The sequence below is a fragment of the Zygosaccharomyces rouxii genome, assembly GCF_000026365.1.
Source record: "Zygosaccharomyces rouxii strain CBS732 chromosome A complete sequence".
In the NCBI taxonomy this organism is placed as follows: domain Eukaryota; kingdom Fungi; phylum Ascomycota; class Saccharomycetes; order Saccharomycetales; family Saccharomycetaceae; genus Zygosaccharomyces; species Zygosaccharomyces rouxii.
Window position 1 is genome coordinate 674874 of NC_012990.1, and position 18076 is coordinate 692949.

Here is an 18076-nt window from a genome sequence, read left to right on the forward strand (position 1 = left end):
ACAAACCATTATCCAAAAGCCTTGCCCTTTTTATACGACTCTAGCTATCGCTTTGGTTTACCCAATAGGTCTTATCTCTTTGTTCGTGTGGTTTCCCAGGCTGCTCATTCAGTCGGATAAGGTACGTGCGATTAACATTACCGCACACTTTGCCAATGATCTTCGGCGCTGGATACCCGATCGCTTTACAAGCGTTAGAAAATCTACAACAATATAGGAGTAGCAACCATCTATGGGCCCAATTTCAACCTTTTCACCGATTCAACGCTTGCACGCCTCTCTTGGTCTCTCTTTTCTTCCCGAATCCATTTTTCCCTCAGCGCTTGCGGTACATCCATTGGTGGTAGCATAATCTCTAAAATGCGAATTCTATCACCAACGGAAAAAGCTGGATCATTCACCATCGATTGAAAATCGCCAACTGTAATTATCTTTCGAGATTCGTAGTCCTTAGCACCAAAGACTGATGGTAAAGTAGAATAATTCCATTGTTGAATATCGTAGTAACTTGCATTTGAATGCAAAAATCTATCAACCGAATAACCTTGATTGTTCATGATAAATATATAAGGTGTAAGCCCCCAACGGATCACAGTGGAAAGTTCTTGAGCGGTCAATTGGAATGCACCATCACCAACAAAGAGCACCACTCTATGCGTTCTCGGCTTCTCATCAACTGCCATGGCGGCTCCCAAACAGGCACCCAATGAATAACCGACGGATCCCCAAAGTGCTTGTGATATACCCAAAGTATGAGGAGGGAAATTAGTTTGATTAATACCAAAGGCTGAAGTACCAGTTTCAGTGATGATAACGTCACCTTCCATAAACCATTGAGATATTTGATTCCAAACCCATTCTTGTCTTAACGGATGTGTTGTTGGTAGTTCTAGCTTTGGAATGACCATTCGTGGTCTAGGTTGCCATTGGTAGCTCAATTGCCTTTCTTGCAAGTTTGCTAGCAATGAATGTAACAACGGTTTGATGCTAAGATCAGGATATGTGGCATGCTTAAATTTAACTGATGTTGGATAAAGTAGCACCAATTCATTGGCCCTGTAATTGAAGTGGAACGTAGTAGTTTCGAAATCTGCCAGCATACAACCAATAACGATGAGGCAATCTGCAAAATCAACTACTTCTCTAACGGAAGGCGATGAAATGGAGCCCGTATAAACACCACCAAATTGTGGTAGACCTTCATCCACAGAACCTTTACCCATCGGGGTAACGAACAGTGGGAACTTAGTTCTTCGACACAGTTCTTCTGTTTCGGCCTCAATTCTATGTCTAGTAACACATGCATCTGCTACAATGACGGGATTAGTAGCTTTATAGAAATGTGTTAAGATCTGGTCTATCACCTCGTTTTCCTTGGATGTATCATTTGGCGGGACGCTGAGATCAATAGGTTCGTTAAGTCTATCAGAATCTACTGGCATGCTTACTAAGTTCACTGGAATCCCCATGTATACTGGTCTTTGGAAAATATATGCGTTTCTAATGCATTCATCAACTTCTTGCGCACATAATTCAGTATCGATAATTACTGCAGAATGACAACTCACCTCTGTCGCCATTCTATGAAACACTGTATAATCACCATTACCCAAAGTATGATGCAGTAGCAGTTGCCTCGTCTGGGCACTAGTAGGTGGCATACCAACAACATGTAGTAACCCAACGTGCTCCGCATATGATCCTGCAATTCCATTAATGGCACTAAGTTCACCGACACCGAAGGTCGATATGATGCATCCGAGACCTTTTAGTCTAGCGTATCCATCGGCAGCATAAGCAGCATTCAATTCATTTGTGTTACCTGCCCATCTCAATCCTTCAATTCCATATAATTTATCAATTAGCGGTGCGTTAAATTCACCAGGCAATCCAAAGATCGTTAATACTTCAAGCTGTTTCAATCGATGGAAAAAATAATCCGCAATTGTGATCGTTGGCCCCATCGATGTTGTATCTACGTACATGAGCCAATCACTATGATTTCATGCGTGATAATACGAGTTTATAGTATCAGTACTCATGTATTTGTCCATACCTATGATTTTTTTTTCACATTTCGGGGTTTCCCGTATGACTACTAGCACAAGAACAATACTTCTGACAATAAATTAATCAGCCGGGAAGTCAATGGTCAGTCAGTTAGTACATTATATCGTATTAATATGTGCTATTTACTCGTTACAATAAGAAAAATAAAAAGGAGTATTAAAAAAAATCAATAACTTCGTCATCGTATCTGCGTTGGTTGCAATTTTAACCTGACAGCCTCCAATTGATCCTGTGTCAGATGGGCCAATTCTGTATCATATTCAAATTGTAATAGTTGTAATGAGTCTACAATTTGTTTTAATTGACCTTGAGCGTGACGTAATTCATCAAAATAAGAAGAACATAGACATTGCAATGCGTTAAATCTTTCCATGGGATCATATTTTAGAGTGTCGGCTAGAAATTGAACTGTTTGCTCATCTTCCTTCTTAAAGACCCTAGAAAGAGGAATTGGTTTAATTTGAGGAAATTTATGTTCCATATAATTTGGGTTCATAGCACATATCTCTTGACGCGAAGGTGTACCTAAAATTTTTATAATTTCTACTAATTGATCGATACCACTTTCACCTGGAAACATCGGTTGACCTAAAAGTAGTTCTGCCATAACACATCCACTTGACCAGACATCAATCTGATTTGAATAATGAGTAGCTCCAAAGATTAACTCTGGTGCTCTATAATAACGAGAGCAAATGTAGGAAACGTTCGGTTCCGTTGGTTTTAACTGTTTTGCAGACCCAAAATCACAGATTTTCAGAGCACATGTGTTTGGATCCACTAATAAATTTTGAGGTTTAATATCTCTATGACAAACTAATGCAAAATTATGCAGATAATTCAATGATTTGAACAGCTGATACATGTAGCACTTAATCTCCAATCTTGGCATTGCACTTGGGATGTGTACAAAGTGCCTCAGTCGCTGATATAATGACTGAGGCATGTAATCCAATATCAGATTAAGATAAACTTCACCATGGGAATCCTTTTCATAAAAGTAATATTTCAAATCAATTATATTAGGGTGCTTAAGCAACTTCATAATTTCCAATTCTCGATTTTTGAAACGACGATCTTGTAAAACTTTCTTTATAGCTACATCCTCGTCTGTCTCCTTTATAGTAGTAGTGAAAACAACACCAAATGAACCATGTCCTACAACCTCTGTAGTAGGATATGTAATTTCTGCAGGTTCATTTTCCCCGTTATTACCTGAAGGATGACCGCAATACACTTGCTTGTGTACCACTTCGGTATTCGTTACAAGTTCTAAATTCATAATTGACGTTTCAATGGATGGGACGGGTAAAAGGATTCCCTTCTTATTGAGAAGGATTAGCTTAACGTTATGAGAAGAATGTAGTCCTTCTTATCCTTCCTATGCTTTTTCTTCTTCTTCTTCTTCCCAGATCCAGATCGATTGACCAGTGAAGTTATATTGAGATGACCTTAGAGTGTGAGGGGTGGATAAATACAAAGGTGATACTAAACCGTCAAAGGCCAACAATTAGATGATGATAGTAAAAAAAACAAAGAGAAGCGAGACAGCGCCCGTTAGAGGTACTCGAGTTGACAATTGAGAGATGAGAGGCTCGATATCGATAGCAGGTTTGTAGTAACAGCTGTGTATTTTAGATGCTGAAGTTAAGTGGTTTGACAGGGTTGTGGGGATTCCTTCGGGGAGGGAAACAGACCACCTGAGAATGGGGGGATAAAGGAAAAATGGGAGGGAAAAAATACCACGTGTTATTCACGTGGTATTCACGTGGTTATATAACATGTGATATTCACGTGCTCTGGCACGGCGGTAGGTATACTGGAATAATACAGTGCTGATAACTAATTATTCATCAATTAATTCATATAAAGTCCTATAAACTACGCATCATTCCTACAATTTAGCACCGAGAGCGAATTTCTTGCCCTTGTCGATATTACCAACCAGTTGACGAACAGATTCACTGACCAGTTTCTTCTCTTGGCTGGACAACGAACTCAAGATAGATGAGTCGACTTTCGAAACACTACCATTTGAAAATACCACTGGCAATGCAAAATAATCGACACCGCCCAGTTTAGATTGAACTTCAGATCCGCCGTTAATGCCTGGTAAATATACAAATGTGGGAACTCCGCTAACCTGCTCACCAGCAAGACTTTTCAAAATAGAGTCCGCAAATCTATAGCCGGCAAATGCCATCGACAGGGTTGCAGAGCCAGCGCCTGCCTTTGCCTTGACAACTTCATCACCACCGAATTGCACACGATGAACAAATTCTTGATAATGTGGCTTTAAGCCGTCTCTTAATTTAGGGTTTAAAATCACGGGGACGATCGTATTACCAGAATGGCCACCAATAACACTGACATCTTGGTTCACCTGTGTTTTGTCACGACCTAGATATTCACCAAGGAAAGTCTCGGCTCTGACACAGTCCAAAGTGGTAACCCCCATGACGTTTCCAGGCTGTAGCTTACCCATACTTTTCAAAGTTTCTACCGCGATGGGCACAGTACTGTTGACTGGGTTGCTGACGATCAAAAGACGTGCCTCAGGTGCGTATTGAGCCACACTGGTCACAATTCCCTTAACGATGCTTGCGTTGATCTTGAAAAGATCATCTCTAGTCATACCTGGCTTACGTGGGACACCTGCTGGGACAATTACCACATGAGCACCTTGCAAAGCTCTAGCAATATCATCTTTCTCGAAACCTTGGCACACCGAGTTCGTACTAATATGCGATAAATCCTGAGCCACACCAGGTGCCAATCTAATATCGTAAAGTGAGAGTTCTGTCACTAGTGGATTCAACTTCATAAGAAGTGAGAGTGGCTGACCAATACCACCAGACGCACCGACTATTGCAACTTTCATATTTGTTCTTGTTCTTGTTTGTGCTTAGCACTATGTGTAGTGCAGAAGTCAAAGAACCGTCTTAATTAGAACTATAGAATCCTTTATATACTGCAAGAAGCGATCGCGGAACACAGTTCCCGCATACCCATACCGGTTCTGCCACTACAGGGCACGAATTGAACCTTGGGCAATTGGTTCTGTAATTGTAGGAGTTCCGATTGGTAGTCCTCCAATAAATCACATTTGTTGAATGCAATTATGACTCTTGAGTCACCCATCAGGAACGGTTGTAGCTCTTGCAATGATTCAGGCAGTCGATGCGAAGAACTGACGTCTATACACCAAACCAGCACATCCGTTGTATCGTAGTAGTTATCCCAGAAAGGTCTCAGTGTAGTTTGACCACCAACGTCCCACATGGAGACGTTGTAGGGCCCCATTTCTACGTTGTGTATGGCAAATCCCACCGTCGGCGACACATGGTGTTGTCTTCTCTCTTGAGGAAGTAATTGGTTTACTATAGTGGATTTACCAGCATTATCTAAACCTAGGATAAGGCATCGGATCTCTTTGTCCCTCAGTTTCTGCTTCTTTACAATGGTCAATAGTCCCATATTGATAGTAATCGAGTAGATGCGATGAGATGCGATGAGATGACTTACACTTTTTCACTTCGACTAATTATACTACAAAAGCATCTAAAGAGAAATAGTTATGGGAATAAAGAGGCAGAGGACTCTTGCTGAATTTGGAATCTCTGAGACTCGCTCGTTGCAGATTCGTAATCAGCAGTCTAGCTTTGGTAGTAGTCAGGATCCCATCGTTGTAGAGGAAGATGAAGAGCGAGTACAAGAGGTACGATGTCCACTATGTAATGCGGATATTACACACCTAGAGATTTATATGAAGGAGGCACACGCTCAGAAATGTTTGGATAAGGCACCAGAACCTAAGAAGCCCAAAACTAGACCACCTTTACCTGGCACTAAAATTGTTAAGTTATTCAGTTTGCAGATAGTTGTGGACGGATTTGCATATGATAGACATGGAGACATCGAACACTATTTCCTTTCACATTTCCATTCGGATCACTACGGTGGACTTAAGAAATCTTGGACTAATGGTATTATCTATGCATCGAGCATTACTATTAACTTAGTCAGGGATAAGTTTAAAATTGATGGATCAAGACTACGACCGTTACCCATGAATGAAAAAATTTGGATTACTGATAAAGTCTCCGTAGTATTGTTAGACGCTAACCATTGTCCCGGTGCAGTGGTATTTCTTTTCGAAGAGTATGATAACGATGCAGTGGTAAAGACAGTTTTACATACGGGGGATTTTAGAGCTAATAACAAGTTGATAGAAGAAGTGAAGCGATGGACGACCAGGTTAGATGAAGTCTATCTCGACACGACCTATTTGATACCTGGGTTCCATTTCCCATCACAAGAATCTGTATTGGAAGTGACGTCGAATTTTGCAAAAGATTTGGTAAATCGTGGATTTCAATCAATTTTCCAAAACGATCAAAAATCCATTGTTAATTACACACATCAATCACCTAAGTTGTACAAATTATTATTTTTAGTGGGCACTTATACCATCGGTAAGGAAAAGTTGGCAATTTCACTTGCTCAAGTATTGGGAACAAAGATATTCATCCCCGCTGGTACGCCAAGGCACAGAATGATCTCCCAATACATGGAATACTTCCCATCAGGATTGATTACGCATGATGTGAAGGAATCCTGCGTCCACCTAGTGCCACTTAGAATTTTAAATTCTAAAGATTCCATCCAATCGTACTTCCAAAATTACAGCAGCATATATGAAGACGTTGTTGGCTTTATACCCACAGGTTGGACGTTTACGAGTAAATGGGCTAAAAAACCGGAGTTTTCCACAATTTTATCAAGAATGGACTACTGTAAAGAAGTTTTGCATAATACCCAGGATGCATTGGACATAAACTTCGTATTAAAACAATTTAAAAAATATCAAAGATTTCAGGTTTTTAAAGTGCCGTATTCTGAACACAGCAGTTTTAAGGATTTGGTTAATTTTGGTTGTTCAATGGACTATAAAACAATTTTGGCCACCGTAAATTTGCATAATATTAAAGAGATGAATGAATGGTTTGCTACTTGGCAGAACATGCGGAATGATAGTACATTTTGCTAGGTTATTACATACACAAAGATTACAGAGGAGTAATAAAGAAAGGGGAACGGGGGAAAAATTACATATAGATAAGGGGTATCAAACGGATAAATTTGCTTTTTTTTTATTATTATTATTCCATTTTCTTTTGTCTAACCCAGCTTGTAGTTGGAAACCAGCCCACCGATCGTATTGAACTCTGAGTCCAAATTTGGATCGTTCTCAAGCTGAGAAATAAATAATTCTGGGACATCTAAAGCGGAAGGAACTCTCCTATCTTCAGGATTAACTTGTCTCTTATAACGCATTAGGATATTTGCATCTCTGGTGCTAAATTTCTTGATTAATTTCCTGTAAAACAATCCACAAGCATTGCAGAGAGTTCTATTACCATAGGGACCTCTCCTCCATTCAGGCGTAATTCCTTCTTTACAGTGAACGCATGAAGTCGTTGCTTGTTCAGTTTGTCTTACGTTCTCAGCTATAAGAAGACCTTGAGTCAAAGATCTTCTGTAATTTTGAGGTGCAGCTAATGACACTTCTGTTAACGATTTCTTACGTTTTTTCTGGAATTTCAAATTTTTAGGGTTCTTCTTCCCTGGAATTATCGACTGTGGTTGTGCTTGGGATTGTTGAGGTTGTGAAGATTTGAATATCATTGGCATCGTAGTCCTTCCAACATAAGCTGAAGGATCTGAGAGTGTAAACCTATGAGAAGGCTCAGTAGGACTGGGTTGAGTTGCAGAAGGCCACGAAGAAATTACTTGATGTTGAGTAGGGGGTGGTCGAGGGGGTGGTGGTTGATGATGTCGTTGTTCAGGGTCTTGAGGTTGCCTCTGTTGTTGTTGCTGCTGTTGTGACTGCCGCCTCTGTTGTTCTTGTGGTGGTATGGCAGTCGCTGGACTTGTGGGTCCACTTGGGAAACGGTAACCATGAAATGCAGTTCTTTCTTGATGCGGCAAATTCATCGTTAGCGATTCCATTGGCGGTAAAACAACCTTGCGTGGTTGTTGTTGAGGGGTGCTCACACGCAAATCTCTTTGTAATTTCGATGCCATATTCTCCTTAATATGAGGAGTTTGTGACTTTAATTCAACTAGCTCCTCCACAGTTTCCTTCAACCTACAAACTACATTTCCTAGAGAACTCAACTGTTCATTAGAGACCCTATCCAATAAAATTCTGGAGTTACTGCTTGTTGGTGTAGACGATAACTCTTCAGGATCTTGCACTACCGGCCAATTTCTAATCTCATCGGATATACAATTTTTAAGCTCTATGATAAAGCTTAATTTATCCTGGTACAGTTGGTTCAACTCGTTGTCATTCTCAACAGTAGCTGCCGCTCTCATCAGTGAGTCCATGGATGACTGACGTCGGCGACCGCTACTTAAAGCGCTTCCAGTAGTAGTAATACCAGTAGTTCTTGATTCTAAAGGTGACCCCTCTAAACTGCTCCCACTGCCAGGGTAGCCCTGAGATGAAAGAAATTGCATCTTGGTAGATGACGCTGGCGGTGTCAAAGTACTCCTAGGATCTTCATCGGTGGCACTCGTTGTCGTTTCCCCGGATATATTCAGCAAATAAGGTACACTAGGAACTTTGGCACTGGTGGAAATGCTTCTCGAAAGAACAGGGTGCCTTGTACGCCCAAATACGTTACCACCTTCTGTTGATCCACTGCCCGCCTCCTCGGCTGTTGGTAAGGCTCTCATAGTAGTTGTTTTAGCAGCGCTCATCAGAGATGATTATAAACTAACTATTGTGTTATTATTTTTTTTTTTCCTAATGGCAATCAAATTCGCCTTTTCAGCAACTAAACGTTAAAACTTTCTCTCAGTAGTAAAGACACAATCAAGAACAAAAAAAGTGAAATAATAATGATTGAAATACGACTTGATACGACTTGATACGACTTGACAGTTCAAAGGAATGGGTATACTGGCCAGCAGCAAGCTCGCAGCTTCAAACGGATGGATATGGATAATATCTTCTCCGTTCTTGTAGGCCCTTTTTACCCTGTTTAGTCTTTAGCTAGTTCCAAAGTAAATCTAGATATTATTATGGCGACAATACCATTACCAATATGCCAGTGAAATGATTTTATAGTTGACCACTAAATCTGAGCGCAAACTGGAAAATAGGCAATTGAGATAAACGGGGACCAAGTATGCGATTGACAGTTTTTTTTAGGTTTAGTTGCTCTTGTGCAACCGTATTCGTATCTGTAGGCCGTTCGAGCCAAATGATTCCTTCACTACGTTTCTTAATTGGAATAAAATTCTTGAGGGCTCTCTCCTAATTAAGTACATCCATCCATAAGTAGGTAGGTTCGCAGGCACATGAACCTACTATTGATCTACATTTAGCGCAGCGATCCGATAATTAAGGAAGGAGATTGCTTTAGTTCTCACGGCTGAGGGTGGCCACTTGCATATAGGGGGGAGTCAAAAGGAAAGGTGAGTAGATTAAAGAATCCATCCAAGGAGGGTAGAAGCGAATCATATTGGCAGAGGATTGTTGAAATAGGATTAATCAAAAAGGTGAAGATAATAGTTGAAATGACTAGCAGCTATGAGAGAAAGAGTTTCAGCAGAGATGAGTGGAAGGAAAATGTGGGAAAGAACCAACTACCAGCTTCAGGGGAGCCTTCAGTGCCCCATCTATTGTTAAACTATTTTGTCAGTATGGCTTTTGAAGAGTCTAGCGTTAGAATGGCTAGGGAGCTGGGATACATTAGTAATAATAGAGAAGCTGAAGAGTTTAATGAATTGTATAGGGTTAGGGAAAGGGCACACATCATATCTTTGATCAAATCAGGACGAGTTGCAGAGGCAATGGAAAGGATATCGGAAGTGTTCGGTACGGAAGTGTTAGAGGACGAGTCTGGTGAAGAGGATTTGCACTTTAAATTACTTCTTCTGAACCTGACTGAGATGATTAGAGAACATAGACAGGCTCCACCTAACGGAGGTGAAGATTCTCATGAATTTATTCTTAAGCTAGTTGAATATTCTCAACAGAAACTAGCGATGAAGGCAGCTTCGAGTAAAACCCACATGCAGGAATTAGAACTAGTAATGACATTATTATTAGTACCACACGATGGTGAAGTAAACAAGTTACCACGGTCTTTGAAGGGTCTTTATAGTTTGCCACTAAGAGCTCAAGTGGCAGAAATGGTCAATCGTAGGCTGTTGAAATCGATGCATTCTCATGTGGCAGAAGGTAAGTACCCTGATTTGGTTGGTGGGACCGGTATTAACAGCGGCAGTCGTTACACCGGCGTTTTACGTGTAAGGCCTAGGGAAGATATTGCAAAAGAGTTGACGACTCACCGTTTGGGAGAGATTAGAGATGAGAGTAACAATCCTCATAACGACGGCGGTGATTGGGCATCAACGGCTAAATTACTCGGCGGCGAAGACGAAGGTGAACAAAGGTTTGAAGCAAGACTGATCCAAGTTATGAAATTATGGGCATGGTGTGAGAACCAACTACATGGAGGTGATATCGGTGTACCTAGGGTAGAATCTTAATTAACTATGTAAACGTGATTGTGATGATGTTATTATTCCCCCAAAACAAATTCGCACTTGATTTTATCACCAGTTTCTATCTTTAAGAAGCATAATTGAACATCGTCCGTTGACACAGGTAAAAGTTCATTTTGCGAATTAAAGATACGAACGTTATTACCAATGGCGAATTTTTGTCTATCAGTTACCAATTCTTCAAAAAGGTGAGAATCTTTGAAGAGGTGATACAACCGTTTACGTAACACACGAAGTCTTGTGCCGAATTCTGGTCTCTTTTCATTTTCATATTCTTCCGGTGAAAATTCCAAATGGAACAACAGCGGTTTTTCCAGTAGTGGCTGACTTTCGATCGTTCTGATACATTGACATTCCACGTAAAGATGAGCAACGTGGACTGGTTTGGCGAAGAATTTCTCTTTGTCCTCAAATTCTTCGATTACGATCCCACTTTTTTCATCCAAGTATTCCTTACTATGATATTCATCACTTACTATGAGGCGGTGTAATTTTAGAGATTCGTCGATATAACCTTTGTTCAATTCTTCAGAAGTTTCATGGGTAACTTGGGCCATCTTACGGGTCATATTAAGCTCGTTAATGATGGCAATGCTACCCATTATCATCAGAAACAACGTTATTCGTGCACTAATAGGGTCATGTATAAAATTCTGCACATATGGCATACGTGCTAAAGCATGTAGGAGGGGAGCCTCGAGTTCCAAATATCTGTCAATGATCCAAACCATGAAGGAGAGAGGGGGGTATGAGGTTAGGGAATGTTAGCAGTGGTGTTAGCGGTAAAATCAGTGTTTAACGCCAAAGTTTTGTTGGTGTACGGTAACCTTGATGTGTATAGTCAAAGTGATAATAATAGAGTTTCCCTCAGAAGTGTTGAAATTTCAGAAGGATCTTCACATTACGCCCCTCGAACAGGTGAAAAAATTACCAATGACGAATATTGATGTAAATAATACGACAGCCTTTTAAAGGCAACGGAAAAAAAACAGAAAACAAACTTTGGTAAACAACAATATGGGTTTCATGGAAACCATTTGTTCTTGTCATTCTTGGTACTGTCTTCCTTCTTCATTTTTTTCCGATTATTGGTATTTTATCCATATTCGGAAGACATCTTTTAATAATACGGCACAAAACTCAGCAATAAAATTCTCCACACATATTCAACTCTAACAGTGCTATGTGAACCTCCCCTAGATTCGAACCCAAGATACAAATATATTACCATAGGTGGTAAAATTTTCATTTTCACATTCGCGTTGAAACGCTATAGGCTGTAATTCTTTGAAGTCCGTATTCGAGGAATTCTTCTTGCAACAACCGAACCGCGAAATTGGTTTCAATAATGGAAATGACGTCTTTTTTCGTGGGCCAGCTGCATCTATCGCTGCGCTTTAAGCCGTTGTCCCGTAATTCGTTAACAATTGCGTATTTTCTTTATACAGCATCTTCGACTCAAACTTTTTACCTCGTTAGATAGCTAAGATGGCAAAGCATATACCACACACAGGTGTTGGCGCAGTTGTGCTCTTCGAAAATTCGAGGCTCCTAAGTAACAATGAAGGAAAAAGAAAAATAGGTGATTCAGAAAAACAAACTTTTCTCGGAATATTATTAACCCAAGAAGTATGGTAGAAATATATAAGGTCACCAAGTTCGAACAATTGTAGCACACATGGTCATAATCAGCCTTTTGACTAGTTTTGAGTCAACAATCACAGTTTTAGGCTGTTTTCATCAATTTTCTGGTAATTCCACTTGCATAACCCCTCACACAAACACATAAGACGACATGAAGTTTATTCTACCGCTGGCGGTCGTTGCTCCCATCGCTGAGGCTCATTTAATTCAGAGAGACAACATTGACCCATCCTCTAGAAGTTCTGTTAACACCGTTTACACATTTATCGGATCTGGTTCTAGTTCAAATGTCTTGCAAATGCAAAGTTCTAGCTCCTCTCCTTCGGAAACTTCAGATAGTGCGCGTGAATCGTCTGCTTTATCACAATTGTTACATGCAAGCACTGTTAGCGCACCCCAAAGCACTGAGTTTTCTAGCGCAAGCGTTACCTCATCTCCTTCTAACATGTCTGCATCAGGCTCTTCGGACGCTTCTTCCAAAAAACACACCGGAACAAACACCGGTGATAAACCTTCATCATCCCCATCATCTTCATCTACCAAATCTGCAGCTAGTTCTGGTGCAGCTAACCATTTGGATGTGCCTATTATGGCTGGTGGTATTGCAGTTGCTGCCATTGCCATGTTGTGATATTGTGATGCTTTTATTTGGTCTGATCCATTGATTTCCACGGGTTCTGGTTGTTTCTGATAGGGCTAGTTGGACTTTAATTTTGTTTTGTTTTCATCGTTTGTCGTTTTCTGAAGCCATTGGCATCTGTTCAGTCCATACCATAGCACCATGAATATTCTAGCATTTTTGTCACGTTCATTCGTTTTGATTTTATCTTCCATTTGCATCCAAAGCTCTTCCGATCTTTACGTTTAACTGATTTTACTCAATTAATTATTGTTGGTATTATTGTCCGTTGTGTAATCTAATAGGGTTCTATTCCCTCAATAAATAGCGGTACTTGTGGCTAATGTGCCTCAATTTTTTAATTGCTAGCTCTTTATGGAAAGCATATTTGATTCTGAGTACTTAAAAGAATAGCATCTTCAATTCTTGCAGGAAGTGGTACTATTGAGATGCTCTTAACTAGCAGTGGTATTACTAGTGGAAGTGGCATTCTGCGTTAAAAATGGTATCCTGTATTCATATCGCTGTGAACTTTTTCCTATTCGTGGGGGCTTCAGCGGCTTCCTCCACTATCACCAAAGGGCCAGATCGAGTTGAAGTATCGAAGGCTACTGATAGCGCTTCTCTCAGATTAGATGCTGCTGAAGCTGACATGCGTTTTTTCTCTGTATTTCTTTCAGATTTCAGGGTTAATATGGATTCCTATACTTCATACTTGGGGGCACACCATAAGACAATGCCTCAGAAAGTGGCAGACTACTACCACCACGTAGCTGAATTACCACAAAGTGCAGATTTAGAAAAAGATATTGCTGCTTCCTTTCCCTTTTCACAATTTCGAACTTTTATCGCTGACTTTCCTTGGTATAGTACCTTATTATCAAGTGCTAATGAAAGTACTATGTTCCTTCCGGAGGATTTTGCGACCGAAGGAGCCTCACACGGTACTAAAACAACGAATGTTCAACCATATTCATCTTCTAGGTCCACTTCAAGTCTATCTTCCACTAAGTCACACTCACACAATGGTGCTATGAGAGGATCTGACTCATCTTTTCCATTGCAGTTTTTTTCCATTCCTCTTCTAGTGGGAATGTTGCTATGAACATTTAAGACGTTTTTTCAACCATCTCACTCAGAACACTTTCCACTTTAGAGACCCATTTTAAAAATTTTTTATCTTTGAGCTTTCTTTTGATAAGTTTTTTGGAGATTTTCAATTCAGGTAGAGTAGCATTCGTATTATTGTCTTCTGTTTTTTTTAGTTTGCCGTTTGTTTCGTTGTTTTGTTCTTGATTCGGTGGAGAAATTGCCGCCGATGCGAGGGGATGGACACTGTGAGGTTCAGAAGCTGGAATAGGAATCTGAGAATGCGTTGCCGATGCATGAGGTGCAGATTCAGGTGACTGAGGTACCTGGAACTGGACTAAAGGTGCGGGTGCGGTTGGCAGTATTGGTAGCGGTGCTGGGGCGAGTTTGATTAGGCCCTTAGGCAAAGTAATTCTGTCCTCCAAAGGTGGTGAAGGAGGATCTTTTGGTCCTTTGTTCTCAATAGTAGACTTCACATATGGTTGTGAGGCAAGAATTTCTATCGCTGGATTAACCGCCAAACAGTTTCCTGTCGTGATTGAAGGAGCGGCTATTGGATCATTGAAACGAGGAAAACCGGAAACGCCTTCCTCAGAAACCATTTTCTCAAGCGAACTAGACTCCTGGAGCTGTACGAGGTTTGAATCTGGCTCTCTAGTGCTCGTAAAAATGGCATCAGTTCTCGTTAATGGTCCAAGTTCTTCCCAAACGTTCATTGACATATCAGGAACCAACTGTGACTGTGGAAAGGCATTGTCATTGGTGGCTCTCTGATTGAGCAGTGATAGCATGCTCTGTAGAGGTGTTTGAGAGCTACACTGTGGAGGTGCAGCTGATTGTGAGATTACAGGTGGCATATGTGCTCTAACCACTATGAGCCCCAAACCAATAATTTTATTGGTGGCATCCGAAAAATCTGAATCATTGTCAAATGCTACTTGGAACCGTCTCATATGTGTGGAAGAAATCATGTATTTACATGAAATTGAAGGCTTCTTTGCACAGAATTGTATTAGTTTGCGTCCCTCATTAGAATTTACTAGAGCGTAGTCTAATGCTTGACCGTTGCGTGTCACCTTGACAATAGTATAGTTTCCTTCTCTTCTCACAGTAAATTGCATTTGAGCTTCTGGGCCAAAGCGCCTCCACTTAATCTTTTCCAAATGTCTTGAGGAAGCATTTAGACCTTGGGGAGCGTATATGTTTTCAAGGTATGCATGGTAGAATTTCAACGGAAAAGAAAACTCGACGTCCATTATTCACTATCTTTCTTCTTTACTGCTATTATTCCCTTGATTGTATGTCATTAGAGTGGTTTGTAAGAAAATAAAAGCTTTAGGCGGCTAAATGTTCTTTTTGAAAACAGCCGCCGTCGACTGTCCGGTTATTGGAGAGTAAATATAGGGTATTCGGACAGTAAAAAGAAAAACATACAAATGTAAAATTAAGATTTAATAAAGTGAAGCGTCATAAGCTACTAATATTCATGACGATGAGTCTCTTCTCAGGGCGAATTAGTTCACATTTGAAACCATCAACAATATTTCAATGGTGTATGTTTATGAGTCTAAGCCAATAGATACTTTTGATAGTCATTTTATCATTTCTGGCAGAGATCAATTTGAAAATGATCTCTTGATCAAATATGGATTCCGTGAATGGGGGCTCATTTGGTTCCATACGGACAAGTACTCTAGCGGTCACATTTATTTAAAATTGTTGCCACATGAAAAATCGTTAGACGACGTTCCTGACGAAGTCTTACAGGATTGTTTACAACTCTGTAAATCAAATTCAATTCAAGGCAATAAGCTGGGTCAGTGTAAGATCATAACTACGCCATGGCATAATCTACGTAAGAGTGGATTCATGAAACCTGGAGAAGTATCTTATAAATCTACCAAAAATTGTAAAAAATTTCAATGCTATGAGAGAAATCAGAAACTGTTAAATCGTTTATGCAAAACTCGTGTTGAATTGTATGATGCAGAACCATTATTGCATCAGGCTAAGAAGGAAAAAGATGCATGTGCGTTGTTAGAATACGTGGAGGCTAATCATGATAAGCTAATCGAGGAAGAAAAGTTAAGAAAACGGGAGAAGAAATTAAAGAAAAGGAATCCAGATAAAGAAGATGAGTTAGTCAACGATCAAAGCGTTTGAATATGACCAATTGTCCAGTTGGAACTAGCCGCCGATTGTCGAGAACACATCGTCACTATTGTCATCGGTCTTTTCTTTTCACTGTTGAAAAATTTTCAGCATATGAGCGATGCGATGAGCTGAAGTACAAAAAAAAAGTAAGATTAAAAAGTTAAAGAAATAATTGAGTTGGAGAGTTATCATAGATTTACTTCAGAAGCACAGTGTGACGATGCCTAAGAGATCTTTGGAGAAGGATGAGGAGCAAAGAATAGTCTCTGCCAGAACTGAAGCTCAAGATGCCCCCAAGACGGTAGTCGATCAAGAACCTGATGTTCAAATGGATGAATACGGAGATCAGTACAGTGATGATTTCGAGAGTGAAGATGATATTGTAGAGCTTGATGGCAATGATGATGTTGAAGAAGTTGAAGAAGGTGATGATAAGGATTACATCGAAAGGAAGCAAAAGGAAGCTCAAGAAGCTATTCAAAGAGATCAAGAGGAATCTGCCGAAGGTAAGGAGATCTATTTACCACATATGTCTCGTCCCTTGGGGCCTGACGAAGTATTGGAGGCAGACCCAAGTGTTTATGAGATGTTGCACAATGTTAACATGCCTTGGCCATGTATGACATTAGATGTCATACCAGATACTTTGGGTTCTGAACGTAGAAGTTATCCACAATCATTACTGTTGACGACTGCTACTCAGGCAACTAGGAAGAAGGATAACGAATTGATGGTTTTAAAACTATCACAGTTATCCAAGACTCTGGTAAAAGACGATACAGAGGAAAATGATGAAGATGATGAGGACGATGAAGATGCAGATTCCGATCCAATCATTGAGAATGAGAATATAGCATTGAAAGACACTACTAACAGACTTAAAGTTTCTCCATTTGCTACTCATGGTCAAGAAGTTTTGACTGCTACAATGTGTGAAAATGGTGAAGTTTACGTTTTCGACTTAGGTGCACAAACAAAGGCATTTGAAACTCCTGGTTACCAGGTGCCTAAAACTTCTAGAAAGGCAATCCATACCATAAGAAATCATGGTAATGTAGAGGGCTATGGATTAGATTGGTCACCTTTGATCAAAACTGGAGCCCTGTTGACCGGTGATTGCTCTGGTCAAATTTTCCTAACGCAACGTCATACTTCCAAATGGATTACCGATAAACAACCGTTCACAGCAGCAAACAATCAATCTGTCGAAGATATCCAATGGTCACCTACGGAATCCACAGTCTTTGCTACTAGTGGGACTGATGGATATGTCAGAATCTGGGATACGCGATCCAAGAAGCACAAACCAGCTATTTCTACGAGAGCCTCCAACACAGACGTAAACGTCATTAGTTGGAACGAAAAACTTGGTTATCTCTTGGCTAGTGGTGATGACAACGGTAGTTGGGGAGTTTGGGACTTGAGACAATTTTCTCCAGCTAATTCAGAAGGTGTGCAACCAGTGGCTCAATACGATTTCCACAGAGGTCCAATCACATCAATCAGTTTCAACCCATTGGATGATTCTGTCGTTGCTGTCGCTTCTGAAGATAATACAGTCACTCTATGGGATTTATCTGTGGAAGCAGATGACGATGAGATTCAACAGCAGACCAAGGAGTATAAAGAATTACAGAAGATCCCTCCACAACTACTTTTCGTGCATTGGCAGAAGGAAGTTAAGGATGTCAAATGGCATAAGCAAATTCCAGGATGTCTGGTATCTACTGGTACCGATGGTCTCAACGTCTGGAAAACCATAAGTGTTTGATATTCAAAAATTATCTTGGGGGCCAAAAATGTATCGATAGTGTATATGGAAAAACAGTCCTTATTTTTTATTTATTTCAAAGAATTGGCTGTTTTGTATATTATTTTCATGAAGCACATATATAGACAATAGAGGAAAAACATAGA

The 18076-nt window shown here is 40.2% G+C and overlaps 13 protein-coding genes across 13 annotated transcripts; 6 read left to right on the forward strand and 7 right to left on the reverse strand.

Moving 5' to 3' along the window:
* Window positions 1-230: 230 nt before the first annotated feature.
* THI3 (branched-chain-2-oxoacid decarboxylase THI3) lies at window positions 231-1985 on the reverse strand (the record flags this gene model as incomplete). Its single annotated transcript, XM_002494689.1, has 1 exon — window positions 231-1985. One exon carries the CDS (start codon window positions 1983-1985, stop codon window positions 231-233), a length of 1755 nt encoding a protein of 584 aa, XP_002494734.1.
* Window positions 1986-2248: 263 nt separating this feature from the next.
* Window positions 2249-3352, reverse strand: ZYRO0A08448g (GSK family serine/threonine-protein kinase; the record flags this gene model as incomplete). Its single annotated transcript, XM_002494690.1, has 1 exon — window positions 2249-3352. The coding sequence occupies one exon, from the start codon at window positions 3350-3352 to the stop codon at window positions 2249-2251; it is 1104 nt and encodes a 367-aa protein (XP_002494735.1).
* Window positions 3353-3964: 612 nt separating this feature from the next.
* On the reverse strand, window positions 3965-4951 carry MDH3 (malate dehydrogenase MDH3; the record flags this gene model as incomplete). The annotated part of the gene is made up of 1 exon (XM_002494691.1): window positions 3965-4951. The coding sequence occupies one exon, from the start codon at window positions 4949-4951 to the stop codon at window positions 3965-3967; it is 987 nt and encodes a 328-aa protein (XP_002494736.1).
* Window positions 4952-5034: 83 nt separating this feature from the next.
* On the reverse strand, window positions 5035-5547 carry CIN4 (Arf family GTPase CIN4; the record flags this gene model as incomplete). The annotated part of the gene is made up of 1 exon (XM_002494692.1): window positions 5035-5547. One exon carries the CDS (start codon window positions 5545-5547, stop codon window positions 5035-5037), a length of 513 nt encoding a protein of 170 aa, XP_002494737.1.
* A 100-nt stretch (window positions 5548-5647) lies between these two features.
* On the forward strand, window positions 5648-7120 carry PSO2 (DNA cross-link repair protein PSO2; the record flags this gene model as incomplete). Its single annotated transcript, XM_002494693.1, has 1 exon — window positions 5648-7120. The coding sequence occupies one exon, from the start codon at window positions 5648-5650 to the stop codon at window positions 7118-7120; it is 1473 nt and encodes a 490-aa protein (XP_002494738.1).
* A 131-nt stretch (window positions 7121-7251) lies between these two features.
* On the reverse strand, window positions 7252-8838 carry GAT2 (Gat2p; the record flags this gene model as incomplete). Its single annotated transcript, XM_002494694.1, has 1 exon — window positions 7252-8838. One exon carries the CDS (start codon window positions 8836-8838, stop codon window positions 7252-7254), a length of 1587 nt encoding a protein of 528 aa, XP_002494739.1.
* An 822-nt stretch (window positions 8839-9660) lies between these two features.
* GID8 (glucose-induced degradation complex subunit GID8) lies at window positions 9661-10638 on the forward strand (the record flags this gene model as incomplete). Its single annotated transcript, XM_002494695.1, has 1 exon — window positions 9661-10638. The coding sequence occupies one exon, from the start codon at window positions 9661-9663 to the stop codon at window positions 10636-10638; it is 978 nt and encodes a 325-aa protein (XP_002494740.1).
* Window positions 10639-10670: 32 nt separating this feature from the next.
* On the reverse strand, window positions 10671-11384 carry ERG29 (Erg29p; the record flags this gene model as incomplete). Its single annotated transcript, XM_002494696.1, has 1 exon — window positions 10671-11384. The coding sequence occupies one exon, from the start codon at window positions 11382-11384 to the stop codon at window positions 10671-10673; it is 714 nt and encodes a 237-aa protein (XP_002494741.1).
* A 1064-nt stretch (window positions 11385-12448) lies between these two features.
* ZYRO0A08602g (uncharacterized protein) lies at window positions 12449-12928 on the forward strand (the record flags this gene model as incomplete). The annotated part of the gene is made up of 1 exon (XM_002494697.1): window positions 12449-12928. One exon carries the CDS (start codon window positions 12449-12451, stop codon window positions 12926-12928), a length of 480 nt encoding a protein of 159 aa, XP_002494742.1.
* Window positions 12929-13418: 490 nt separating this feature from the next.
* Window positions 13419-14021, forward strand: AFB1 (Afb1p; the record flags this gene model as incomplete). Its single annotated transcript, XM_002494698.1, has 1 exon — window positions 13419-14021. The coding sequence occupies one exon, from the start codon at window positions 13419-13421 to the stop codon at window positions 14019-14021; it is 603 nt and encodes a 200-aa protein (XP_002494743.1).
* A 4-nt stretch (window positions 14022-14025) lies between these two features.
* Window positions 14026-15261, reverse strand: REC114 (Rec114p; the record flags this gene model as incomplete). The annotated part of the gene is made up of 1 exon (XM_002494699.1): window positions 14026-15261. One exon carries the CDS (start codon window positions 15259-15261, stop codon window positions 14026-14028), a length of 1236 nt encoding a protein of 411 aa, XP_002494744.1.
* Window positions 15262-15553: 292 nt separating this feature from the next.
* JLP2 (Jlp2p) lies at window positions 15554-16168 on the forward strand (the record flags this gene model as incomplete). The annotated part of the gene is made up of 1 exon (XM_002494700.1): window positions 15554-16168. One exon carries the CDS (start codon window positions 15554-15556, stop codon window positions 16166-16168), a length of 615 nt encoding a protein of 204 aa, XP_002494745.1.
* A 211-nt stretch (window positions 16169-16379) lies between these two features.
* RRB1 (ribosome biosynthesis protein RRB1) lies at window positions 16380-17930 on the forward strand (the record flags this gene model as incomplete). The annotated part of the gene is made up of 1 exon (XM_002494701.1): window positions 16380-17930. The coding sequence occupies one exon, from the start codon at window positions 16380-16382 to the stop codon at window positions 17928-17930; it is 1551 nt and encodes a 516-aa protein (XP_002494746.1).
* Between the last annotated feature and the right edge of the window lie 146 nt (window positions 17931-18076).